At 43.9% G+C, this 16,221-nt stretch overlaps 1 protein-coding gene across 3 annotated transcripts in view; it reads right to left on the reverse strand.

Moving 5' to 3' along the window:
* The window catches only part of TRABD2A (TraB domain containing 2A), a 127,137-nt gene that overhangs the window by 85,474 nt on the left and 25,442 nt on the right, over window positions 1-16,221 (reverse strand). For all 3 annotated transcript variants that reach the window (XM_066604498.1, XM_066604499.1, XM_066604500.1), the window contains exon 2: window positions 15,065-15,625. In XM_066604498.1, the coding sequence (XP_066460595.1) occupies window positions 15,065-15,625 (561 nt within the window). The remainder of the gene's footprint in view (window positions 1-15,064; window positions 15,626-16,221) is intronic.

Consider the following 16,221-nt stretch of genomic DNA (forward strand, 5'->3'; position numbering starts at 1 on the left):
CAGATGTTAACTCTTTCAGTCCTGCAACCATCTAACACATAAATTCAATGCACTCCACAAACAAGACATTGACATGAGACAAACATAGAACATTCTGGAGGGGCCCCATTAACTCTGGGCCACTACACTTGGCAGAGGGGGGTGGCACCAGCACAGGGACCGGGTGCCATCTTGGATTCTGAGCTCCAGCGCACCTCCACACTGCTCTGCTCAGCAGCTCACAAGTGGTGACACAATTTTGACAGCCCTACCAGGCGTTATGAACCAATCACAGCCATTCAATGCATTGCTTGCTGGAAGCGAGGTTTACAAAATCCGTTATCAGAAAGCGATCTTCTATCGGTGACTGCAAGCAAGCTGCAGGAACTCCGCAGACCAGTGGGAGGGACCTGGATGAACGGTGCTAGCTAAGTAGAACAAAGACTTTCAAACCGTGATTATCGCAGTGTTTTGAATACCACGGTAATTGTATAATGCTCCCATTTCAATGGGAGCCTTGCAGACATGCGCTCGAACACAATTTTTGAGCACTGTCTGTTCTACACTCTGTGTGTTTAGCGCACTTCATCAATGATGGGGAAAGCAAGATTAGAATCGAAGCGCTCTGCCGCCGTTATATAACATCCTCAGAAAATAAGACCCTGTGCCTCTTTTGAGGCAAAAATAAATTTTTAAGATATGGTCTTATTTTTAGGGATAACATGGTAGGAGTTTATTAGGCATATTGCATTGGAACAAAACTGAATATGAATCTAACTGTCTAGAAAGAAGAGGGAATGGGAAACCTATGATGACCCCTATTTAAGAAATGGAGCTCCAATGCTGAATGTCACAATGTGAAGAAATTTGTAGAGTCATTTTTCTGCATTTAATTAAATATATAAATATATTCGTGATAGATTAAATGCTAAATTATAGGTTCTACAGGAGTTGAAAAACATGTCTGATTTCTCCTAAGACACACCCATTCATGGATCTTCAATGTACCTGAGTTGCAGTACCAGACCCAGCCCATGGAGAGGTTTGGTGCTGGTTCCAGAAGAAAGCTGCCATGTTTTTCTTGCGCTGTATAACCCATCTAATGTTACCACGGTTCATCATATAGTTATGCACTGGAGGCAGAATTAGGCTGTTTTTACATTTGCATTAGGGGTTCTGTTTTCCCGCTTCATTATATCAGCAGAAAAGTGGAATCCTCATGCCAAGTATATAAACACTCGCTATGAGACACTGCGCATGCGCGGCATTAGTCTGCTCCTGTGCCACAAAAAGGGCTGCTGAGGATTCGGCATTCCCTCCTAGGCAGGGAATGCTCCGTCACTAGTGACCAGCTACACTGACCTGCAGGAAGCAGAATGCCACGAATGGACGCTACATAACAGAAAGAGGAGGCTGGAGGTTAGGTGACCTGGGGGACTAGAGGAGCCAGGAGAAGATCGGGGAGGAGGAGATGTGATAATAAGATTGCATTTTTCAAATGACAAACCCCCCTTAACGGTCATCTGCAGTGTGTGAACTCCAGTCAATATTGACATGTTATTGATCTGCGCTCGTCATAAGTGGCCGATTCATGAATAGATCATCTGTGCATAGAGTAAGTGCGGACTGGTAATGATAAGTCGATCCGCATTCATTCATTATGTTTACATGGGCAGATGATCTGCAGTATGAGGACGACTGATTGGTTATATAATCATTCATCCCTATACTGCTATTATTATTTGCATGAGGCGATGTGCAGAAGACCAGCACTTTTTCACGCTCGCATAAATAAGACGGTCCACTGACAAATGACTGTTTGTTCAAGAATCACAGAAAATGAAAATATAAACAGTGTAGTGGCTCAGTACATCTATTCCTGGCCCCTCCATAAATGTCATACATGTCATGTCTTTTGTAAGGATGCACTGTGCAAATTGTCTCATCTCTCGTTATGTGTATTGCACAGCTGCAGCAGATGAAGAGTTAATGTTTGCATGAGACTGGGAGATGACTGCAAATGTATCAATTTCTGTCCTGTCATGTGGTATGCTAGAGACTATAAGTATGAGTGTTTGAGAGTGGGAAGAGGTTGTTGTTGTTGCATCCTTCTGGATTCCGGAGAGAGAGTGCCAGCCACATGGGGGTACCTTCAACCCTCATGTGGTGAAGAATGGAAGAGGAAGAAAGGTTTCCTGAAGTTCCGGATGCCAGTAGCCATTAGAGAGTATGGAGAAAAAGAGAGAGAGAGCGAGAGGAGAAGAGGAAAGTGAAGACCACCATGCAGAGGTACTTTTATAAGTGAGTGTCTGTGGAGAGTTTGCCCTTCCCCTTCTAGGAGCCGTACCATACAGATAACGAGAACTGTAGGGCAGATATCATCCTGAGTGTACTCTTAGAGAAAGTCTCCCCATCCTGAGTTCGTCTTTTCTTCTATCTTGCCTGCATTGGTGTGTTCTTAAGCTGTAAAGTGTTAAAGTTTTACAAGTAAAGTTTTATTAGGCCCTAACCATTCCCAGGGACTGATGTACTTAAAGGAGATGTCCCGCGCCGAAACGGGTTTTTTTTTTTTTAAACCCCCCCCCCCGTTCGGCGCGAGACAACCCCGATGCAGGGGTTAAAAAAACAAACAGCACAGCGCTTACCTGAATCCCGGCGGTCCGGCGTCTTCATACTCACCTGCTGAAGATGGCCGCCGGGATCCTCTATCTTCATGGACCGCAGGGCTTCTGTGCGGTCCATTGCCGATTCCAGCCTCCTGATTGGCTGGAATCGGCACGTGACGGGGCGGAGCTACACGGAGCCCCATAGAGAAGAGGAGAAGACCCGGACTGCGCAAGCGCGGCTAATTTGGCCATCGGAGGGCGAAAATTAGTCGGCACCATGGAGACGAGGACGCCAGCAACGGAGCAGGTAAGTATAAAACTTTTTATAACTTCTGTATGGCTCATAATTAATGCACAATGTACATTACAAAGTGCATTAATATGGCCATACAGAAGTGTATAGACCCACTTGCTGCCTCGGGACAACCCCTTTAAATACTGAAGTGTGTGTGGACTCTATTATCGCCGAGGTTCATTCCGGTGAATAAAGGAACGGTGGCGCCACGTCACAATCTAAAGTTCTTTGGCATGTATATTGGCCATCTCTCTTCTAGAGGTGTCCGGAAGAGGCCCAGCGATGCTCTGGCCAAGGCTGCGTGTGTCGCTCTGGGGAGGAGTCTGGTAAGTGCCACCGTGACAAGTGACAGCTTTACCCTCCCAGCTCCTCAGCTTGTGCCCCGTGTCCTGAGTTACCCTTTGGGACGCTGCAGCAGGAAAAAAAATCCCAGAAAGCAGCCTTATACTTACTGATATACTGATACAAGAGGGCAGGTAGAAGCACCAACTATCCCCCAACATGCAGACAGCCGGACTGCTATATGGAGGAGCATTGCACAGGTGAAGGTACTGATGAGCAGCCACTCACACACCTTCCTTATATTGAGGGGGGGGGGGGGGCTGCTTAGTTCTATTTCTGCACAAAAGAAGCTTATAAAAGGTGTCAGGCCACAAAGTAGTGTAGTGCACCATGCAGGCTTACTACCTATTAATGACGCCATGTTTCAATCCAGCGAGCTGCCCTGTACCCCATAGTGTGTCTGTGCCACTGTGGTTCACCTATAGGGTGCAGGGCAGCTGCATTGAAACATGGCGTCATTAATAGGTTGTAAGACTGCATGGTGCACTACACTGCTATGTGGCCTGACACCCTTTACATGCTTTTTATTTGTGCAATAGTACTAAGCAGCTGCCCCCTCAATATAAGGCCTCGTTCACATGACCGTGTCTTTAGAGCAGAATAGGTGCGTAAAAAGATTGCATCTAATAGAACCGATGGTTTCCTAATGAACCGTTCACATGAAGGAATTTTAGATGCGCAAAACACTCACACCTTCCAAAGATAGGACATGCGTGGCTACAATGCCCACATCTACGGGCTCTTTCACACGGGCACTGCGATTTTTGGCCGTGTCATAGCCACAGCATGACTGAAAATCGCATGAACGAGAGCCAGCCGCGACCAAGTTCTGTTTTGACGCCCGTTCAGACAGCCCACGTGCGGTGTGTATATGCCGCTGGCCGGGAGACCGTCGAGCAGTGAGAGAGAGTTTAGCTCTGCTATACTCGCTCTCCACCCCTTGCCATCTGACGGCAATGACAGGGCGCGGGAGCTAGTATGCTAAACTCCTGCCTCCCTTCGCTCATTTGCGGCTGCAAGAAATGGGAGGGGGTGAGATGGGGCAGAAGTTTAGCACACTAGCTCCTGCCCCTTCCCATTGCAGACAGCCAGCAAGGGGTGGAGGGAAGGGGGTGGGAGTCTAGCAGACATGCTGCTAAACTACCTCCTTTCTCTCGCAGCTCCCATAGGAGTCTATGGGAGCCGCTGCCGTATTACGGCCGGAATATAGTTCCAGAGCTATCTTTTCCAGCTGACGTAAAAACGGCTTTCCAAAATGCGCACTGTATGTGCTCTCTTGGCCGGTCGGTCGTTTTTATGCACCGCTAAAATGGCAATCTGAACTGAGGCATTGGAAATTAATGCCTCAAACGGGTAGTGTATATCGGCGGGCTGTGAAAACGGGCCTGATATATGCTCATGTGAATGAAGCCTGCGTGAAAAGACAGGATCTGAGCTATCTTTGGTGCGAGCTGCCTACCCAAGGAATCCCTGCGGGGACTAACAGGAATTTACAGCAAGCCATTTAAAATGTGATTCTAGGAATTCCTCCAGCCCCGCTGCTGGGCAATTCCCTAACAGCACGAGGCAGTAGGGAACTCCCCCCACCTCTTTCCCTAAGAGATTTCCCTATAGTAGGGAGAGAGATGGGAGTGGGTTTACAGGACTTCCCTGAAGGCTTCCTCGAAAGCATGGGAGGAGAGAGTGGGACTAGAGGAAAACACCCTCTAGCCCCGCCCCTAGCCCCCCTCTCTCTTTTTGCCATGGGGAATCCCTGTGGAAAACCCTGTAAGCCCGCTATGGGGATATCCCTTGGGGATCCCCATAGCTGGGGGAGAGAGCAGGACTATGGCGGATTAACCCATAGCAGCAAGAGTGAGAGCAGGGCTATGGGTTAATCCCTCATGGCACAGCTCTCTATCTCTCCCTGTTAAAAGGAGATCTCTCTGGGCTCCTGCACACTCGCAAGACTGATATCGAGCTGTGATTCACGGTGTGATATCGCCCTCACAGTCCTTCTGAAAATCCCTGGATGCGAGGCGTTTTCACTTGGAAACAGCCTCTCATTTCTGCGGCGGTTCCCTTAAAGGGGTTGTCCCGCGCCGAAACGGGTTTTTTTTTTTTTCAACCCCCCCCCCGTTCGGCGCGAGACAACCCCGATGCAGGGAGGTAAAGAAAGCTCACCGGAGCGCTTACCTGAATCCCCGCGCTCCGGTGACTTCTCTACTCACCGCTGAAGATGGCCTCTTCCTCCGTGGACCGCAGCTCTTCTGTGCGGTCCACTGCCGATTCCAGCCTCCTGATTGGCTGGAATCGGCACGTGACGGGGCGGAGCTACACGGAGCTACACGGAGCCCCATAGAAGACTGCAGAAGACCCGGACTGCGCAAGCGCGGCTAATTTGGCCATCGGAGGGCGAAAATTAGTCGGCACCATGGAGACGAGGACGCCAGCAACGGAACAGGTAAGTATAAAACTTTTTATAACTTCTGCATGGCTCATAATTAATGCACAATGTACATTACAAAGTGCATTATTATGGCCATGCAGAAGTGTACAGACCCACTTGCTGCCTCGGGACAACCCCTTTAATCCCCGGTTGTCACAGTCGCTGCAAGAGATCACAATGTTCTCCGATCGTTTTCAATGGGCCGCTGCTGCTGCTGTTGACCAATGTCTACTCATCAATGTACTAAGGCTGAACGCCATTCTAAAGTTACCCCAGCGTGGTAAAAGGCATGCATCCATCTTTTGCATGCTAAGGGACCCCATTCTGGTCCTGATAACCCTTCAGCATTTACTAAAAAAGAATATCTGAGTTGAAAATAGCGAGTTCTTCATTCTATATTCCACTCATGTTAGAAGTTTTCACGAGACGCACGAACACGGTTTTGGAAGAAGAACATGACTTCCTGCTATGTTATTCGGTGTGGCCGGTTAATCAGAGTACCATCAGCTATTCTAGAACACAAGGAGTGATTTCTATCTCACCCAGGACACGGTGATGAATGGGCCTGAAGTCGATGGCTAGAATTCCGTTCATCTTTTATTTGCCTTCACTGTTTATGCATTATTGGCTTTTTCAAAGATTGTGAGCAATAATTCTTCATGTTCACTGATCCCGAGGAATGCTGTCTGGAGCCTGCTTGTGCTTGTTTGTAATGTGTGCCTCAGAGGTTACACTCATTTTTTCTTGTCTGATATATGATAACATTAGACTCCAGGATAAAAAAAGGTTCTAGCAGTTTCCTAGAGGCATTTGTCATTGAGCTTGTAAAGCAGCTATGTGCTGTCGTCTGGTGCAGCTATTACTGCCGCTAGCTTCAGAGGGTCGCCTTCTATACTGCTGCACGCTTGTTGCATCCAATGGACTACCAATAGGATAGGAATAGAGATGAGCAAGCGTACTCGGTAAGGACAGTATCGTCCTTACTGAGTGCCTGCCAGCTCGCCTGCAAAGATTCGGGTGCCGGCGGGTAAGAGCGGGGGGAACAAAAGGGAGATCTCTCCCCCCGCTCCCTCCTGCTCACTCCCGCAACACAGCGCTCACCCCCGCCTGAATCTTTGCGGGCGAGCAGACAGGTACTCAGTAAGGACGAGTATCTGTCCTTAGAGTATGCTCGCTCATCTCTAGATAGGAAGACTGGATTATACAATTGCTACTAAGCTGTTAGTAGCACTGGCACCCCGGCCCAGGAGCCTTAGGGGGCTCATAAGGCCTTTCTTCTCCATATAGGGAGCCCAGTACTATGAATAAAGCATTATAGATGGGGCCCTGTTACAGGTTTTGCATTGGGGCTCAGGAGCTTTAAGTTACGCCTCTGCATTAAGGGGTTAAGAGAAGCTCGAAGACCCCAAGATAAACTTTTGCACCCAGGCCCATGAGCCTTTAGCTATGCCCCTAGCTAGTAGTACTTGGCATTAGTGATACGTTGGATGCTGCAGTTATGCATTTGGTTTCCCATGCTACACTGGTTTAACCTTCAAACTACCGGCCTGCAGTACTACGTGCGAAGCTGTTTTATAGTATATTAATGATATTTTATGCACTATATGTATTACTATATGCTTCACTAACTGGATCAAACTTCATGTAAAGTTTTCCCTACATGGTGCGTTTCTATGACAAGGCTAAGAGTAGCTTCATGCACATCCAGCTTAGCTTCTATGACCAATTTTAAGAGGTGGTTTGTTCAACTTAACCCTGGTTAGCGTTCTGTGCCCCGTGGCTACACATTTATGTCTGACCAGATTTTTGTGTTATAAATACTTTAAAAGTTTTTAACCCCTTTATGAGACAGGACGTACAGTTACGTTCAGTACATTGGGGGTCTGTAAGGAGGGTGATCGGCAGCCAATCTGGCTCCATACAATGTGCCCCCATTACTGTACCTACAGGACAGATCAATTCTCCAAATGCTATACTTCACATAAAATAGTGCTTAATGATGTGAAAATGAAAGCATAAAAGAAAATAACTGCAAAATGATGGGCTCCATACCAAGCCGCAAAATTTAGACCCCGATCAGACCTCAAAATTAATTCACTAGACAAGAATTAATTAAGATTAATTCACTAGACAAGACCCCAAAATTCATTCAGATCCCTAAATAAATGCAGACCCTAGACCAGGCAGCTAAATAAATCCATACCCCGAATTGGACAAAAATAAAATCAGACCTCAGACCCCTCTATTTCCCACTTGCACATACAGTCATTACAGGGTCAAAAAAACTTTTCTGAAGCAGCAAACTTGATGATAAATTTGTAAACTTGAGAATCATTTATCGGGGGAGAACAAGCTCCTCAGAGGGAAGTAAAGGAAAGCAGGGGTACAACAGTCATCTCTGGTAAAAGCCTCATTCACACAGTGCAGTTTTGGTGCAGATTTTGCATCAAATTGTGTAATTATAGCCAAAGCCAGGATTGTATGACTTAACACAACAGGTTTTTTCATATTTGTCCTCTTTGCAGGTTACATCCTGGAATTGGCTGAAATAATTACAAACAAAGAACTACCTATGGTACACCCCAATATATACTTTCCCATGGCTCGTCCTTTGGCTTCTTTCCCACGAGCGTATATCGGCCGCTGTTTTCACGGTCAGCGCTATATTGGATGGCCGGGCGCTTTTACGTCATGAGAATACGGCCATGTGATCTTTTGCATTGGAATCCATGGCATCAGATCACAGCGTATATCGGATGGCCGTGAAATGGTGGGCCAATATACACTTATGGGAAAGAAGCCTTAAAAGGATTTCCTATAACTAAATGACTGATGCCCTACAGTATACTTTGATCCACAGAGGTGCAACCCCTGGGACATTGGGACTTATCAGTGTAAAGGGTCCTTAGTTCTCCAGTAAATGGACATCATGGGACATTCCCACGAGGGACCTTTCACACATGTAGAATATTTCCACACTGAAATCTGCATGGCTAAATGTGTATTCTGATGTGGAATTGCTGGAAAAAATTTTTTCATTTTTAATTCTGCATCAAAATCCACAAGTTAGGCGTGAGGATTTTGGTATCAATTTTCCGCACGACAGCAAATTCTGTTGCCCTGTTGCAAGGGAAAGGGACTTCAGCAGGACCATCCGACAATCTATCACGTATGGGGTTGTTCCAACTCTCCTCTTCTGGCAGATAATGAGGGTAAGAAAGATTGGGCATGCTGGATTTCAATATGCCCAATCCTTTGTTGTCAAGGGAGGTAACCCGTCTACAGAGGTGTCTGGCAGTGGCTTATTCACCTCTCCCCACTTCAAACTGGGTGGAATAACTGTCCGGCCGACAGCTGTCTAAGGTGTATAGCCATTTTTAGTCCTAGGAAAACCCTTTATTTTCCCATCACACACACTCCACAACATCCGCTACAAGTCCCCCATCTGCCCTTCTGGAGCACTCTAGTTTGTAGATCTTCCAATTGGCAAGAATGACAATATTACTATTTACAAATTTCCTGCGTTCTCTCAATGTTTTAAGAGATCTTTTACTTTATTTGCTGCTTTTCTAGATTTCAATTAAGCAATAAAAATAATATCAAACAAAACTCTGCAATAAGCAGCAGATCTTCTAGAGGAATCCCCTATTGCCTTGCTGAAGACTTCCTTTGAAAGGTGATTGCACATTCTTTGTTAACACAAGTTTATCTTATCTAAGTCATCTAGCGCCCTGAAAGAAACTTCTTATTGCCTTAATTGCTTGTTTTTCTCTGCAGACAGGATTGGCCATAAAAACATTCATTTGCAATCGGCTTCTTACAGTAGATATCACTATCCTGCAAATTAGCAGTCATTAGATCATCATCAGCTGGATGTGAAGATCGGATCAGGATTACAGATTGTCTCTGCATTGCACATATCACCTTTGTTAAATGCATTAGATAACCATTCATTTGTAAATGCCTATAGATATCATTAGTTCAATATACTTGAAGTGAGAGCAGAGGAATCCAGCTCTAAATGTACTATTACAGGTATTAGGAGCTTCTTCTATGCCGTTTATATAGCCCTATTTTATATATTAGATGGACCCGATGTTCGCTATGTGAACATAAAATGTTTGGAGACTGCTGGTTGTGAATTTCTAAATCTGCTTGGTTAGGTGATTATTTAGAGGGTCACTTCGTATTTGGAGCAGACATCTAATATAAAAAAAACCTGCAGGTCTCTCTCTGTTTGTCTGTCTTTCTCTCCGTCTGTCTGTTACTCTACCGGTCTCTTTCTCTCTTATCAGTCTCTTGCATTGTCTGTCTCTCTTTCTCTGTCTATTTCTGTCTGTCTGTCTCTTTCTGTCTTGGTATCGCTCTGTTTCTCTATTGCTCTCTCTCTGTCTATTGCTTTCTCTGGGTCTCTCTATCGTTCTCTTTTTTTTGTTTGTCAATTGCTCTCTCTGTCTGTCTATCGCTCTCGTTCTGTCTGTCTATCGCTCTTTCTCTGTTTCTCTATTGCTATCTCTCTCTATTTGTCTGTCTATTGCTCTCTGTCTCTCTACACTCTCTCGCTCTGTGTTTTTCTGTCTCTCTATCATTCGCTCTTTCTGTCTATCGCTCTCTGTCCCTCTACACTCTCTCGCTCTATGTTTCTCTGTCTCTCTATTGTTCTCTCTCTGTCGCTCTATGATTCTCTATTTCTGTCTGTCTCTATTGCTGTCTCTGTTTCTCTATCACTCTCCCTGTCTGTTTATGTATCGCTTTCTCTCTCTGTCTTTCTCTATAGCTCTCTGTCTCTCTCTCTCTGGCTGTCTCTCTATCACTTTGTCTGTCTCACTATCTATCTCTCTTTCTGTCTGTCACTCTTTCTCTCTATCACTTTCTCTCTGTGTTTTTATAGCTCTCTCTCCCTGTCTCTCTCTGTTTCAATTGTTCTCTCACTCTGTCTCTATTGTTCTCTCTCTCTGTCTCTCTATTGCTCTCTGTCTTTCTATCACTGTCTCTCTCTCTGTCTTTCTATCTCTCTCACACTGTCTCTCTATCATTGTCTCTCTTTATTGCTGTCTCTCTATCACTGTTTCTGTTACTGCTTCTTTCTCTATCGCTCTCTCACTCTGTTTCTCTATTGCTCTCTCTGTCTCTATCGCTGTCTATCACTCTCTCACTATTGCTCTTTGTCTCTCTCTCTCTCTATCGCTGTCTCGCTGTCATTCTCTGTTTCTCTATTGCTCTCTCTCTGTCTATCGTTGTCTCTCTCTTTATCGCTGTCTCTCTATCACTCTTTCTTTCACTGTCTCTCACTATGGCTCTTTCTGTCTCTCTATTGTTGTCTCTATATTGCTGTCTCTCTCTCTGTCTCTCTATCGCTCTTTCTCTCACTGTCCCTCTTTCTCTCACCGTCTCTGTCTCTATCGCTCTCACTGTCTCTCTATTGCTCTCTCACTCTCTCTGTCTGTCTATCACTGTCTCACTCTGTCTCTCTATCATTGTCTCTCTATCACTCTTTTTCTCACTGTTTCTCTTTCTATTGCTCTCTCTGTGTCCATTGCTCTCTCTCTGTCTCTCTATCATTGTCTCTCTCTATCTCTCTTGGTTGGGCCGTGTATGGTGCAGCTTAGCAGTGCATGCTGTGTTGCTTAGCAACGCTTCACTCTCTCCAGCGCATGCCTGAAGCACAGCAGCGCCACCCATAGACGTAACTTTGTAACTGTTAACCCTACCTGACAGTCCCTGAATGTATTAAACTCACATTTGATAATTTTCCGGCATTGGTGAGCCTGTGTGTCATCTAATGACACCCACATCATACACCAAAGTTACAGCAAAGTGTGGTGAAAGAACAAGCATATAGGCTTATTTATATTAGATTCCTACTATACTGTATTAACTTCCAGAGGTTTCAACCCAAGAAAAGGCTCATTCCCACCAGCGTAATATTACCGGGTATTATGCACACGTAATAAGTGGTCAATGGAGTCAGTGCAAGTACAATGATTTTCATTAATCTATTCACATTAGCGCATATACATTGCGTATATGGTTGTGTGAATAAGCCCTTAGTCTGTAGGAATGAAGGCTGACTGCAATTTCAACCCATATACTAAAGAAATGGTCACTGGGGATCTCAAATTTTGGGGAAAAAACAACACAACTACATTGGGCTATTGCCCTATACAGAATGATCCAATGTAAACCATATAGTGCGAATAAAGGTTTCAACTGAACCAAAATATGAGAAATCTGTTGTTAAGGCATTTCATTAGACATTTGATTTTAACTGACATCAATGCAAAAACGCTGAAAAAAGTTCAAGCAATTTAAATCCATCAGATTAATGTTTTAGGATCCAATTTCACAAATGGCCAGCTGTAGGTTATAAGGAGACGTCTGTCCAGTTATTCCACAAAAACGCAACTTCAGATTATATATATGGCGGATCTACTGTAATCATAACTACGATTAGGTGCCTGCATGCCCAACGGTATGGTATGCTACCCTGTTTCCCTGAAAATAAGATATACCCAGAAAATAAGACATAGCATGATTTTCCAGAAGTTTTGAGGATGCGAAATGATTTTTAAGGCTTTTTGAGAATGCTTGAAATATAAGCCCTACTCCAAAATTAATCCCTGCTAACAGTTAATTAAAAAAGTCAATTTAAATAGTGTCCAGGCAGCTATACATGTAAAAAAGTTAAACCTTTTTGAACAAAAATTAATATAAGACGCTGTCTTATTTTCAGGGAAACACGGTATATAGAAAACAAAAGGGTAGCGCAACATCAAAGTAGCTGATAGAGTCCAAATCAACCATGAGATAACATGAATAATACTGTACATAGAGCAGCACCTATAGTATGTAAGGCCGACAAGAAGACATATGTCCATCCCATTCAGCCTATTACCCTTCAATGTTGATCCAGAGGAAGGCAAAAAACCCCAATGAGGTAGAAGCCAATTTTACTAATTTTAGGGAAAATGTTCTTTCCCGACTCCAATCTGGCAATCGTAATAATCCAGTCCCAAGAATCCCCGACCCTTCTGAAGTAATGAGTGATATAATATGTAATATTGTAACACTCAAGAAAGGAGTCCAGGCCTCTCATGTACTCTTTTACCGAGTTTGCCAAAAACCAGCAAGCTGAAACTGGAGATCTGTTCTAATGTCTCCTCAACATGGGTGTCCATGTGAATGGGTCTCCGGGACAGTATGTGACCATTGTCTTCTCAATCATCCGCCTTCTGTTCTATGTTATTGTTACCTCTCCAACTCCTTCCTCCCCTCCATAGACTCCTATCTGTCTCAATGATGAGGCTTTTCACAGTCCAATATTTTCACAGCTGTCACCTTTCACAGATACCTTCTGGTGATCTCGGCTCACTGATAGCTTTGAGGGGTAGAAGGTGAGAAGGCTGTGAATGCTGGCTGTTCTTTTGTAGATACAATTACCAACACTCCCAGATATTCAATCTTCTGCACAAACTGACAACTCTTTGTTCTGCCCAGAAGTGATGAGTATGTTTAATTGACCACTGATAGGTACAAAGTACAAACTTCATAGAGCTGGAAAGTAACTTATCAAGTTTAAGTAAACAACTCCGACTTTTCTTTCCATTTAGTAATCGGAACTCAGTCTACAGGAGAAGCCAACCTTGTTGATCGATTGACGATTTGATGCCAATATAGGGGCGATTAGTCCATATATACTTGGAATGTTTCATGGTATATTCCAAGGCATTTCCCATTTATATAATCTTTGAACTTTATAGCTGACGCCTTGAACGCCTTGTATGTTTTGATGTTCAAATGATATATTATGAGCTTACTACGACTGATGCAGGAACACATTAGCAGCGCACCGTGCCCTTCCAAAAATGTTACAATATTAGTTTACAAAAAAGTAACAGTGTTGATACTTTGCTTCCTCTGAATCAACATCTGGTGGGGTGGAGGGGGGGGACTTACATACTACCATGTTTCCCTGAAAATAAGCCCTAGTGATATTTTTCAGGATTTTTGAGGGTGCAGAATGATTTTTCAGGATTTTTGAGGACGCTTGAAGTATAGGCCCTACTCCAAAATTGAGACCTTGTTACATTCAATAAAAAAGACAATATAAATATTGTCCAGGCAGCTATACGTGTAAAAAAGTTAAAATCTTTTAGAGCAAAAATTAATATAGGACACTGTCTTATTTTCGGGGAAGCAGGGTATATTACTATTATATCTTTCCCTGTACATGATGTTTTCTTCTCCGTTTATACATGTATATAGAGCTGTTTTCAAAGTTTTGCTGCTTCTCCTTGGAAATTGACATTTCAAGCTCTACTGTCAGATCGGTGACCTCGCAGCTTAGCTGTGTAAGGGCTCTTTCACACCACCATATGCATTTTTACGGCCACCGTAAAATCGTATGAATGAAGAATTGCCGCGATGGAGTCCCGAACTCTAGCCGCTTATTTTCTGCCGATCACCTGGGCGGCTGCTGTGTATCGGCAAAAAATGCTGCTGTGCGGAAATCCAAAGATTGACAGAAATCCTTGGAATAACTACTAATGCTTAAGTAGAACCAATGAACTAATGTCTTCTTTCCTCAGCATTGTACATCGAGTAACTCCCTCCCCCTCCATTTTTTCCGGCTTCCATAGAAGTCTATGGGAGCTTCCTGTGTAACTTAGTAAAAGATAAGGCAAGACTATCTTTTGACGCGGCGTACAAAGATTTTACTTGGAAAAAGCACATTCATCTCAACGAATTTATTGAAATCAAAGGCATAGTGTTGTCACGTTACACGGGCGAGATGTTCCCGTGCGGAAATGCCTCCGCAAATAAGTTAGTCGGAAACCCCCCTTAACTACAGAATGTGTTGTGTGGAAAGTTTTGTGGGATTACATTTTATGTATGTTAGAAATCCACAACATCGACTCCGCAAAACGCCCTTAATTCAGTGAAAACGTTCTGCAACGGAATTTAATCTTGTGCTTTTAAAGGAACTGAATCTGCATCGTCTGATTCTAAGACCCGTCACATTGTAATTTATCCGGCGATGGATCTCTGCTCTCTTGTTTTTTGCGGGAAGAGTTGCTCTTTTAATTGGTAACATTTTGAGATACATGTGACTTTTAGAAACCAAAAAAACTGAAATTCTGGCGTTACTTTATAAAATTATTCTTAGTGTTCTCCCTGCGTGATAAATAACATATTTTCATTGTCTGGGTTGTTATGAATGCGTGTCTGGTGGTTGGAGCAGGAACCAGGCTGTCAGTAATCAGTCAAAGCAGCACCTTAAAAAAGCTGTATCTGCAGGTTTAAAGCCTATTAGTGAGGTCAGTAAAAAGCTGTATTGGCCATCACTAACCTCTAGGATGTAGTCTGAGTAATTACATATAGTCTTATATGTAATAAATGTTTGATAACCCTTACCTGTGAAAAATTCAACCCATTAAGCGGGTGACATTGTTCTTCCACTTTTTCGACGGCCCCAGTTCTCTTCTTAAGACGCTCTGCTTCCTGAGCCAGATATAGATCCAAAACTGGGACTCCCCTGGATTTAATGTCAACCTCCGTTAGGGAGTTCACCATGAGCATCACCCATACGGGTCTCTTTCGTTCCCAATTTCCAGCAATGGCATTGAATAAATAATCAGCATAAAGACCTTTTCCTCTTTGATCCGGGGTCATCCATGAGGGCATCATCAGTTTAACATATTCCAAATGGCGTTTGAGTCGGCGATAAATATCCCGAGGAAGAACACTTTGTAGATTCTCACCCTGGGGCAACATTTGGCAACTGGTCAGTGCGGAGATCGTGTAGGGATCTGTCAAATCTAACTCAAAGTACACAATATTGCTCTGCTGGAAAGCTTGCTTCGAGTTTTCGGGGATAAAATCCCACACCCTTGTATATGGGACATGAATGGTGCCAAAGAAGTATGAAGGAGGATCTCGTTTGATGGTCCAGAGAAAGGAGTTCAGATGGCTTTGCTGAAAAATAAAGAAGAGCATTACCAAGCTTGGAATAATCTTCGCCGGAGCTTTTTTTCCCCCTTCAAACCATCATAATCAAAGCAAGAGGGCGTCCATTTTTTGTCGTTATGGCAGCGTACTGAAAATCCCATATCACACATCACATAACGGCATTAAATTATCCTAATGGAGAAGATCAAAGGTCAGCAGAATTGGTACGATGATTATAAATGTAATTAAACAAAGTTTCCATGATTGATATGTGCGGATTTTAAGAAAACTCAAATCCCTGATTATAAAGTTAATTGCCTTTGTCTGAAATGTTCGGTCTTAAAGTCTTTGAACTCAAGTTGAATTTAATTTATTCCAAAAACAAATCTGACAACTCCGAACGCAGTGACGGGGGAGGGGGTGAGGGTCAGATGGAAGTTCAGCTATCAAAGAGGGTTCAGCCAGCCTTATGGAACAATATCCTTAGTATGCGCCTATATTGTATGTACATCAGTGGAGACAATCTGTGTGTTGGTTCAGAGTTGTTAAAGGGCCGGCCGCCGTCTGTCCCGATGTAGACTCCGCCCTCCAAAACTGAATATTAAAACTTAACTTTTATGTTA

This window comes from Eleutherodactylus coqui, chromosome 5, assembly GCF_035609145.1.
Source record: "Eleutherodactylus coqui strain aEleCoq1 chromosome 5, aEleCoq1.hap1, whole genome shotgun sequence".
NCBI classification, from domain to species: domain Eukaryota; kingdom Metazoa; phylum Chordata; class Amphibia; order Anura; family Eleutherodactylidae; genus Eleutherodactylus; species Eleutherodactylus coqui.